Source organism: Canis lupus, chromosome 4 (genome assembly GCF_048164855.1).
Source record: "Canis lupus baileyi chromosome 4, mCanLup2.hap1, whole genome shotgun sequence".
Classification (NCBI taxonomy): Eukaryota; Metazoa; Chordata; class Mammalia; order Carnivora; family Canidae; genus Canis; species Canis lupus.
In genome coordinates, this window is record NC_132841.1 from 5335393 (window position 1) to 5347532 (window position 12140).

Genomic DNA, 12140 nt, shown 5'->3' on the forward strand with positions numbered 1-12140 from the left:
CGTTGACAGGAGTGAAAACTGAGCACCCAAGTGTTTGTCTTGCCCAGAATGACACAGCTTATTAGTGCTGACTACAGCTCAGTCAGAGACATTGTTTCTTGACTCACAATCCAGTACATCCTAAGAGATGCAGCTGGCTTTCTAGAATCCCTGGACCTAGAACCTCCTTGTTACATCCATCTTTCACCTTTACCTAAGTCCCAGAAACCTCTTGAGTGACTCACTGGTTTCTCTCACCAAGTAAATTACTCTTTCAATGAGCTTGCAGAATGGTTGGATTAGGGGTTCCTTGGTGGAAAATTGGGATATGTCAACACTGAGAGGTGGTTAGAGTCATATAGGATATGTACCAACCTGTTGAAAGGATTTGGTTAAGTTGAGGTCCAGGGTAGATATAGGTCAGCCATTCTAATTAAGCTCTGTGAGGGCTTCACTATTCTGGTGGTGAAAGCCAGGTAATATCAGCTCTTACTTAGGTTACCTTGGAGATATTAAAACTCTTTCAAGCATCTTGGATTTACCTCTTAATGTGCAATCAACTTTTCATGTGGAAAAAAAAATCCTTTGTGCTGGTAACTAATTGACCATTATGAACATTTGGTTTTAGAATTCAGAGAGGGACTATGTTATATTATTCCTGTATTCACACATATCTTTCACCCCCTCTGGTATCCTCCCGATAACCTTACCCACTCCCACCTAGCTGCTCTATCTGTGGCCCAGGACCCAACAATTGAAAATTGTTTCTATTGATCTGGAGCAATACAAAGTAGTTGCTGGGATCCACTAGAAGCCAAATGTCTTAGCCAGCTTATGCTGCTATAACAGAGTGCCATAGACCTGGTGGCTGAAATAACAGAAATTCATTTCTCACAGCTCTGCAAGCTGGGAAGTCTGAGATCAGGGTTGCTGAGTGGTCAGGTTCTGGTGGGAACTCTCATCCTGGTTTACAGATGATCACCTCCTTGCTGTCACCTCATAGGGCAGGTGGAGAGAGATCTCTTACCTTACATCGCAGGTGAAGAGACATATCTCTCATGTCTCTTCTTACAAGAGCACTGATCTCATTCATAAGCATTCAACCCTTTTGTCTTAATTTCTTCCCAAAGGCCCCACCTCCAAATACATTGAGATTGAGGCTTTCCTGTTTGGATTGGGGTAGAGAGGACACCATAATATGGAAGTATCTTGAGTGTGTGCTTAGGAACTGATGTGTTGATCTCCAATGCTTCCCTACATTAGAAGAAAGAAAAAATTCACAAGGATTCACCCTGCAATGTTTGCCCAGACTTTAGAGTTGAGGTATAATTCCTGTCATGTACTGAGGGTTTCAGTAGGGAAAACCAGCTTATGACTTCCTCTTTGGGAGTGTGCAATGAGTTTGACCTTGTAAAAGATACGGTCATTGTACCATGGGGGCTGCGACCTGGCTATGCTCTTGACAGTGATCCTGCTTTGTTTTCATAGGTGGAAGGAGGTACAGGCGGAACTATCAAAGATGCTTGAAATTGATTCCAAGTAGTATTATTAAATAGACCAGGATTGCTGAGAAATAGGTGTAAGTTGCTCTACTTTAGATGCAAAGGATAAATGCAGTGGGTGTCACAGCCAGAATAGTAATTATGTCATCTGTCTCGTCCAAGAGTTTGACTATAGTAATTGCAACATTTTCTCCCATCATTGAAGCTTGTAATTATAGCGCAACTAACAGGATTATGTGCTAACTTGGGCTGTTTTAATCACCTCTTTTACTCTGAAATGCAATGGTAAAATTCCACAGTTGTTCCCAGGCTGCCAATTCTTTTCAACATCTGTTGTCTTGTAACAGTTCAATACTAAGGAGAAGAGGCAGAGATGCTCTGAGCATTCCATAACAGAGGCCTTTAGGTAAAGCAGACTTTAGGCTTGACGAGAAAGTGTAAACAGGGAGTTTTAAATTTCCAACCCAAATAAAATTTCCTCTTTGAAAGCAAATATGTTTTCTGTTTCAAAGATGGCAGATGTTTCATGCAATTTGGCAATGTCTGCAGCCCATATTTTGTATGCATTGAAGGAAACTTTCAACTGTAAAAATCAATCTAGGACTGATTAAGGAAACCCTCCCATGCAACCTAACAAGCAGGTTTGGGTTAATTAATGCTTGGATCTTAAGCTGTGTGTCAGGATGTCATCTTTCATGTGTAAAACTCAGTAAGATGTTCCTCACATATATTTATCTTTACAGATCACATAATAATAAACTTCAGGCGTTAATCAAATACTTTGTTTATGCAAGAATAAAGGAACATCACACACTTTGTGAAATAAGGGGGCCTGATGGCTGAGCTGGAAGCCTCCCTTGATTGTAAGATGACTTATACTGTCTTAGGATGACTTACATTGTCTTAGAGTGTTGTTTCAACAAAACGAGGGCATCTAGGATATTAATATTGCACAGAGCCAACTCAGATCTGCCCATTTGGTCTTAAGTCAGGCGCTTATTCCTTGGCGCCAATACAGGTCCCATTAGGTATGTGTTCCTGTTGCCCAGGCAGGATTCCGCCATGGGAAGAGTGAACTCAGCAAGCACATCTATGATCCTAAAACAAGCAGCAAAAGGAGACAATTGAAGAACAGACTGTTTTCATGAAAGAAGAATTGTGGAACCAAGTGCAGTATCACCTTTAGAGGTGATAGAAATTTCCTAGATTAGATCTGCTTAAAATGAGCACAGCCAGACCTGAACAGCTTAGCAGTTAGGGTGCTGTAGACACGGAGCTATGTGGGCCGCAGATACACTGATCCCAGGCAGGAACAGCCCAGCCCCATCTCTCCTTCATCCAGCTGTCCTACAAAGCCTCCTTTTGTTTTTTTTTATTGAACTATAGCTGACATACAATGTTAGGTTAGTTTCAGGTCTGAAACAGTGATTTGACAATTCTGAACGTTACAAAATACCACAGAAGTGTTTTACCATCTGTCACTAAACAATGTTATTAAGATATTATTTGACTATATTCCCTATCCTATACTTTTCCTCCCTGTGACTATTTTTTAAGAGCTTTTGGGTGTTTTCTTTTTAAGATTTTATTTATTTATTCATAAGAGACAGAGAGAGAGAAAGAAAGAGACAGAGAGACAGAGGCAGAGACACAGGCAGAGGGAAGAAGCAGGCTCCATGCAGGGAGCCCGAGGTCTCCAGGATCTTGCCCTGAGGCAAAGGCAGACGCTTAACCCCTGAGCCATGCAGGCGTCCAATTGTGACTATTTTATGATGGGAAGTTGGTACCTCCAGAGCTTTTTGGGGGGTCCCTTCTTCCAATGCCCTCGTCTGATGTACCGGTCCCGGTGCAGCAGCCCCTAGTGGGGCGCCCCCTTGCGGTCGCTCTCAGGAAATTAAACTACTTAAATCCACCCCCAAAGGATGTTAATAAGCATCTGAACAAGTATGATCCAGGGGAAGGAAGCTGTAATTACAATTTAGCAAATTAACTTTGGGCCAGCTGGGTCATATTAATAGGCAAACAGAGGTACATTAAAGTTTTTCCTTTTTTAAAAGATTTTATTTGTTTAAGAGAGAGAACACAAGCAGGGAGGAGGGGCAGAGGAAGTGGGAGAAGCAGGCTCCCCTCTGAGCAGAGATCCCAGGATCCTGGGATCATGACCTGAGCCAAAGATAGACGCTTAACCAACTTGGCCATCCAGGTGCCCCAGCACATTCTTCAAGTTTTTCAAGAGTTTATTTGAGCATATATCCTTTCAAATTGGGCGCACCAAATGAAAATGAGTAGGAGCATTCAACCGACAGAAACTAGGGCTAAGGTTTTGTAGAGAAGATGCTGAAGCAAAGCAAATAAATCACTTGATTGGTCAAATGGGTTCTCAGATAGCTGGTCTATAAGGAGAGTGTGCTGGCCCTGCGGAACATTCCAGTACACCTGACAGGTATATTTTCATTATCAGTTTAATCAGGTGGCTACTGCAGCATATAGATTCTGCGGCCGAACAGCAGAGCTTCAAATTCTGGCTTTCTCTCTTACTGGCTGTGTGACCTTGGGCAAGTTTCTTAACATTTGTACCTCAGTTTCCTCATCTGTGAAGTGGCTTTAAGAATATTACTTAAGAGACACCTAAGTGGCTCAGTTGTTGAGTGTCTGCCTTTGATTCAGGGCATGATCCTGGGGTCCCAGGATTGAATCCTGCATCAGGCTTCTCGCAGGGAGCCTACTTCTCCCTCTGCCTATGTCTCTGCCTCTCTCTGCATCTCTTATGAATAAATAAAATCTTTAAAAAAAGAATATTACTTAAAGGCACTAAATGACATAATGCATATGATGATGCATTTAACATGGTACCTGACACCATAATAAGCATTTGGCAAACATTAGCTATTGTTTTTCTGTTTTTCTCTTGAACTTGTTTAATAAGGACCTGCTACAATAGGTGATCCAAGGGCGCATGGGTGGCTTAGTCAATTAAGTGTCTGACTCTTGATTTTGGCTCACGCCATGATCTCAGGGTCCTGGGACTGAGCCCCACATCCAGCTCTGAACACAGCACAGAATCTGCTTGTCCCTCTCCCTCAGCTCCTCAGCCCCATGCTCTCTTTCTCTCAAATAAATAAAATCTTTAAAAGAAAGAGAGAGAGAGAGAGAGATGATCCACTCTTAGCATACCAGAAAATCATGTTTCTCGGCCCAGAAAGCTGGTGACAGGGTCACCAGCATACCTTTATGGAGGTTCTAAAATATTGGCCATGGTGCTCTTAGAGGTAGAATGATTGAGTGATTGGGATAAAAGGAATCTTAGAAATATCAAACACTTCTGAATTTTACAAGTGAGAAAAGGGAAGCTCAGAGAGGTTGAGCTACTTGCCGAAGGTTACACAGCCAGCTTAGGGGCAGAAATGGAACTGGAAGGCTGGTGCTCATTGGTACCCCTTTCTCCCTTCCACATCCCCAACACACAGACTTTGTCAAGTTTGAGGTTGACTCATCTGCTCAACCTCCAGCTATATTTGAGGGGGAAATTCCTTATATATCTATACCAGAATTATTTGTAGGATTCCAGCCACTGCTACATAAGGTAGGTCTGGGCTGGAAATTAGAAGAAGAATTTCTAGAAAATTTTGGAAGATAGGTCAGTTTTAAAAACCTAGAGGGAATGTATGTGGCTTGTATACACTGGAGACTCTAAAATAGTTTTTTCATTCATTTGTGGAATGTTTTCAACATTCTAGGGAAGATTTAAACATTGTATATGCCAGAAGGATCTCATTTGCCTGCTGTATACTTACCCTTGCCTATCGCCTGTAAGAAGCATTTGCAGGCAGAACAACCTAATTGGAAGGACGCATTAATGCACAGGCCATTTGTCTGTTGAGCACATGACCCAGACCCTGGCTGAAATGAGCTGGTAACTTTATTTTCCTTTATTTTCCTATTAGAGAACACGTCCTGGCCCTCTGCCACCCACCACCCAGCTCCTCCTCTAGAACCCCTGGGCTTGAACCAGGGGATAGTTCAGTACACAACTACCATGTGTCCACAGGTAAGACTGGAAAGAATAGGGCAGGGAAGGAGATCTCTGGTCAGGAGCAGCTCCCTGCACAGGGGAGTGGCCACTGTGAATTAAAACATGTGCTTAGAGTATGCAGCTCATGTATGTGATATATATAATATGCTTATTAGCATGTGTTCTGTTGAAAAGGATGAAAGGTCTCTCTGGGCTGGTCATGAGAGTGGATTGCAATCAATGACTAATAACAATAATAAACACAATCATGCTGGCTTGGCCAGGGCTAATGCTCTGCTTTATTCATCCAGAAATGGTGTAGCAGAGTAATTATGAAGCTACTGGCCTGGAGCCTCCACTCATGAACTCAGTTGAGAGTAGAACAAGGCTGCCGGACCCTCTTGTTCCTCTCTGGGGATTCATCTACCATCCCTAGGCCTCCCCTCTTTCCTCAAAGGCAGGCTTTGAACCCCATCTCCCTGGATTAGCAGATCCCCTCTCTCTGGACTAGAAGTGGCCTTGTCATTGGTGGTGCACACAACATGGCCTGTCCTCAGCCTCATCCATGTGGATGCCTCTGTGCTCCACCTACTGTGAACTGGCACTTAACCCAGTACCTGTGCTATGTCCCCCACAGGTGTCCCAGGCAGCCGCGGATCTCCTGGCCTACTGTGAAGCTCACGTGCGTGAAGACCCTCTCATCATCCCAGTACCTGCGTCAGAAAATCCCTTCCGAGAGAAGAAGTTCTTTTGTACCATTCTCTGACTGTGTTTGTTATGCCGCCGGGGCTCCTCTTCCATCAACCCATTCCCTGGTTAGAGACTGCATGCTCTCAGCCTTAGGGACCTCCAGCCAGCACCGGGCCTACCCCACCAGGATGGCTGGGGCCTGCCTCTCTTCACTGGGTTTCTTAGCTGAGTTCAGTTTTGCTTTTCCTTCTCATGTTACATTCTTTACCAGCAAAGAAAATAGACATTTTCGTAGCCAAGTAACAAGTGTGCCAACTCAAAACAAGTATGGGTGTAAGGGTTTCGTTTTGTAAATCAGTTCCCATTTTCAATATCAAGTTCATACATTTCAGGGACTAATTTGCGGGAAAGAAAAACAATATAGTCCCCTCCCCCCATTCACAAGACTCTGGTAGCAAATTAGAGCATTTTGACCAACTGAGATAGATGGATAAAGTTTTCATCTGGATGTTTTGTATCTCCTGCTTTTCCATCATCCTATTAGGAAGGAAGGAACCCACAGTGTCAGACGGCTTTCCTAATGTGTGTCTACCTGGAGCCATGTGGCCCAGACCCCAATGAGGGTCTGATTACCATCGACCACTTTGGAGGTGGTCCTTCTACAAGTGTCGATGCTCTATGAATATTGTAGCAAGCTTCAATGTAAATGCACACCATGATAGCCATCTGTTTGTGGGCTCCAGCTGGGCCAGCCAAGGGCACCGTCTCACCCCACCCCACATATGCCACATCTTCTTGCTCCTCCTGTTCTGGCTCCTCCTCCATAGTCCTGACATGGGCTGCATTAATAAGATCCTGTTCAATATTGCAAAAATAAAAAGAAAAGAACCTTTAAAAGAATAAGATCCTGTTCTGGGCACAGCCCTGTGGGGTGTCACCAGGATGGCTCCTGCCCCAGAGCAGTGAACCATAGGGGCAGCAGCTTCCTCTGTGTCATCCACTTATCTGAGCATTGGCTGTATTCACTTAATCCTCCAGCAATTAATAAATGCCAGGAAAGTAGGTCTATTTTAAAGAGAGGAAAACTGAGAAGCATGTGGATGGCTAGGTCTAGCTAAGTGCCAACTCTTGGTTTCAGCTCAGATCATGATCTCAGGATCCTGGCATCAAGGCCCGTGTCAGGCTCTGCGCTCAGCAGGGAGTCTGCTTAAGATTCTCTCTGATTCTCTCTCTCTCTCTCTCTCTTTCTCTTCCCTCTGTCCCTCCCCCCACTTGCTCGTTCTGTCTCTCTCTCTAATATAAATAAGTGCAGCACACTTCTTTCCTCATCTTTGCATGTTGGGCCCAAATAGCTTACGGACAATGATACATAGATACATGGATGCCCTGCGGTCGACTGGACAGCTCTTGGTTTTTCTGAGACCAAGTTGCAGAATCCATCTAGAAAACAAAAAAGATGAAAGAGAAGAAACACCGGGGGGCAGAGAGCTCCTTGACCAAGTTAGTGCTTTTCTGTTGGTGTAGAAACTGCCACTCCCTGGCTCTCACAGCAGCCCGCTGTGCGATACAGGGCAAGCCACTGTGTGCCTGGCATGTTCTAACCTGCTAATTGGGGATAATGATAATTACTCCTCCTGCCTTTCTATCTGGGAGGCCACAGAGAGGTGCTACATAGATGAAAGCTCTGATTATCATTTAAAACAAATTACTAAATGCTCCAATATCATATAACATTGGCAGGAGTGCATGACTTCAAAGACAAACATGGTTCGGTTGGAGGAATAATGTAAAATTGCCTGCAAAGAGCCAAATATAATTCAGATCAATTAATAACTTGCCACTTTGCAAATGGTTTTATTACATTTTTATTCTTTGCTTCTTTTGTTGAAAGCGATTCTCTGTTTCATTAAAGCTCACTGATATTACCAGGGAGGTTAGGAAGCTGTGTGCTCTGACGACAGCAGAATTGTATGCTGTGTGTGATAATAAGACTTCAAACCCTTCTCTATCTCAGTTTATGACCAGGAGCTCTTTATTCCGTGGTCCATGTCAACATCATTAACCTGATAAAGCAAAGCACAATTCAGAAAAGCACATCAGAGAAGCTGAAAAAGTAGGACAGCACGGAAGCTGGCTAAATCGGGTCAGGAAGAAAGTGTGCTTCTCAGTTTCCTTCAGACTTTCTCTTCTTTGTTTTCACTTTTCCTGTCCCTTTCCTTTGTCTGTCTCTTTCTCCTTTTCCTCTTGTTCGACCTTATATTCCTCCATGAGATGCTTTTCTGTCTTTGTGGCTTATCCCCTTCCCAAGCGTCCCTGAACTCACTGCCCTCTTCCCAAAAGCAAGGTCATGCACTTGGGCTATGAGATACAAAAGCAGGTGCATGAGCCCTCGCCCTGCTAGCCACTCATCGGGAAGTGAACGAAAGGGAGCATGCCTGTCGTGGACAGTTGTCACATCTTGTTGGCAGTTTGGCTTTCCAGCATCTGAGCCCCCTCCCTACAGGGGTATATCACCCCTTACGTAGAAATTTAGTGGGCTGCGATAGTGCTCCCTTTCACTGTGGATGCTGAAGGGGGAAGATCTTCCCTGCCTCTCAGGTACCCCCCTCCCAGCCCCAGGCCAGCCAGGGAGGGGCCTATGACTTCATGTGAACTGTCTGGACTCCTTTGCCTGGACCTTGAGCCCCAAGCAATAGGCACAGAAATGAAAAGATGCTGAGGTTTGTTTTATGGGAGCTGCGGTGGCCCTGGGGCAGCAGTGGCCCAGCAGGGGAGGCATCTGAGACTGGCAGGCTGCCGGGGTTCTGTGCCCACTGCTAACAATGTCCAGGAATGACAGTCCTGAGTAGACCATTCCTGCTCTGTTCCCGGCCCCACTGGGCTGTCTTGGTGCCCCCCGCTCCCTACGTCCTCCTAGGTCTCCCTTCTAATGTTCTGTCAATTCTTTGAGCCCGTAAGCTCCATCCAGTAAATTTCTTATTCTTCCATGAAATAGGCTGGGCTGGATGTACATATCGTATGACCTAAAAACTCAATCCCTGGGTGTGTACGCTACAGAAACGTGTCTATGTGTTCACCAAAAGAAAAGTACTAGAATGTTCATAGAAGCACTATTCGGAAAAACCCAAAGCCAGAAAGCACTCCCATGCACACATTGAATGGATAAACAGATTCTGGTATATTCACACAGTGAAATCCTGTGCAGCAGTGGGAACAAATGATCTCAGCACAGTGGGAGTCTCACGACATACAGCAAGTTCACACTACGTGATTCCATTTATGTCAAGCGCAAAACCCAGCAAAGCTAATCTGTGCTGTTGCAAGTAGGGAGTATTAGTTACTCTTCAGAGGATAGGAACCAGAGGGGGGACAAGGGGAGCTTCTAGAATGTTCTGTGTGTGGATCCGGCTGCTAGTAACCTGAGTGTGTCCAGTTTGTGAAAATTCTTCAAGCTGTATACTTTTGATTATGTACTTTTCTGTATGTATGTTGTACATCAATAAAGGTTTGTGTGGTTAGCAATCAAGAATCCTACTAGGTGGGGTTTTTTTTTGCACTTAGCTTAATTTTTTACTCCTCTTTAGGTAGAACATCATTAGTGGAGCAGTTCAGAGTGTATTTGACAACATTTTGAAATTTGAAATACTTATAATCCACAGCTTTGAGCAGAATGCAGGTGGTTCCCTGGGAACAGGATACACAATGCAAATGCTGTGCTGTGGGATCTCTGTCTTTTGGGAAAACAGTTAGGAACCCTGCTGGGATTTCCCACTTGGATCAATCTGTTTGTGAATAAGCCGGTGACCCCCTCTCAGCCTCTCCTACCTCCTGGCCATCAGGAATGAACAGGAGGGGCTGGCCTGCCACAAAACCCTATTATCACATGCCATCTTTAAAGGAAGAAACCATAGCAAAGGCACCAGCTGGCTCCACGATGGTGGTTTTCTGAAAGCAGCCCTGGCCTCCGCTGCCCAGGCCACAGACACCCTGAGGCAGACATGGCTTCAACTGCGCTCCCACCCACTGCAGGCTGTAGACGCCCTTCCAAGCCTCTGATCGATTCTGAGGGACCTGCAGTGCTGTCTTTTTGCTCTCAGCTACCATGTGGCCACCTCCTTGCAGAGAGTGAATATTGAATTCCGGGTGATCACAGAGTAGCCTCACGCTGGGACTCCCACTACATGAGTCAAAAAGTCTTACCTTTGATTCTGGTTTCCAGCCCCCCATGGAACAGCACAATGAGTCTATGAATTGTCAGCAGCCTCCCTCCAAGGGAGCCAGAGAAGGGGAGCAAGCCAAAGGTCAAAGGAATTTTGTTCTGGTGACTGTTCAAATTTGAAATGAAAATAATTATAATCATCACAATAATTAGAACAATAATATTGATAACAGCAACACTTAACATTTTGACCTGGAAAGAATATGACTGTGGAAATAATTTAGAATATTTATTTACACTTCCATCTCCTTCAGCTCTTCAGGATGATGAGAAGATACCAGATCATGAGCGGCCTTTATAGAGGACCAGAATGATGCTCCCTACCCTGCCCCAGGAGCTTCATCTCCTGGATGGCATTGGCATACTGCTCTGCCCTCCCCATCTGGTTTCTTTTTTTTTTTTTAATTCAAACAAATTATTTTATTTTATGATATATAAGTATATATCATTACATGTATTTCTTTTTTTCCATTTTATTTTTTTTATTTTTTTTAATTTATTTTTTATTGGTGTTCAATTTACTAACATACAGAATAACCCCCAGTGCCCGTCACCCATTCACTCCCATCCCCCGCCCTCCTCCCCTTCTACCACCCCTAGTTCGTTTCCCAGAGTTAGCAGTCTTTACGTTCTGTCTCCCTTTCTGATATTTCCCACCCATCTGGTTTCTGATAAAACCCTAACACTTGACTCTGTTAGCTATAAGTCACTCACTAACTTGTAAAATTTTGAAGGCCACGTATGGTAATTAACCATTCACCAGTGTTCTTCTAACCTCTTACCTTCAAAGATTCACCAGTGACAGGGTGGCCTCCCAGGCCCTGCCTGCTCTGGCCCCCACTTATTTCCCAGAGTTGCCTTCATATCTCACTCCCTCTCAAAACCCTGTGCTTATCCACACTGGCTATTATTCAAGCCTACCTCACTAGCCCTGTTCCCTGCTGCCACAGGGTCTTTGCATTTGCTGCTTCCTCTGCCTAGCACATCTTCCCTCCTCCCTTTGCAGGTCTACTTACTTTTTAGATCTCAGCTCAAATATCACTGACAGTTCAAGCCTTCCCTGACCTCTCTGACCAAGTCAAATGTGTTTATAGATTCTTACCACACTGTGAGGCTCTCCTTACAACACTTGTCATTGTTGCAATTTTACATTTGTATATGTGATCATTCAGTGCCCCATCTGTTCCCCCAACTACACTGTGAACACCATGAAGACAAGGCATTTACTCATCCCTGTCGCCCCAGCACCTAACATATCAGCTGGCACATGAGAGGCAGTCAATAAGTATTATCCAAATAAATGCTCAAAAGCCCTCCTGGTCATTTCTCAGCACCAAGTGCTTCTTTTTGGGGGTTCTCCATAAGCTTTTAACCCCTGAATGAGCCCTCAAATGACCCTGTGAAAAGGAGGGAAGGAAACGATTATTTGTTGAGTGTTTACATCTGCCAGGCGCCAAACAAAGGACCTCACCTTTTAATCCTCACAATGGTGTTATAAGATGTATTACCCTCATTCTGTAGATGTGTACTCCTCATACGTCCATGAGGAAGCTAAATCAAGTTAAGGAACTTGCCCAAAGTCAGACAAGTTCAAAGTGACTGAATTTGATCCCAATCAGTGCTCCTAACAATGCCATCATACTACTGCCCAGAGTCCAACCAAGAGCCTCAGAGACAAGTCACTCATCTCCTCCACCCCACATTTAAAAAATGAAAGCTCCTAGGAAATGATGAAGCG

General features: G+C 44.3%; 1 protein-coding gene across 6 annotated transcripts in view; it reads left to right on the forward strand.

The window, feature by feature from the left end:
* GNG4 (G protein subunit gamma 4) overlaps positions 1-9712 on the forward strand; it is an 80625-nt gene extending 70913 nt beyond the window's left edge. For all 6 annotated transcript variants that reach the window (XM_072822971.1, XM_072822972.1, XM_072822970.1 and 3 more), the window contains one exon: positions 6131-9712. In XM_072822971.1, the coding sequence (XP_072679072.1) occupies positions 6131-6259 (129 nt within the window). In that variant the 3' untranslated portion in view covers positions 6260-9712. The remainder of the gene's footprint in view (positions 1-6130) is intronic.
* Positions 9713-12140: the final 2428 nt, after the last annotated feature.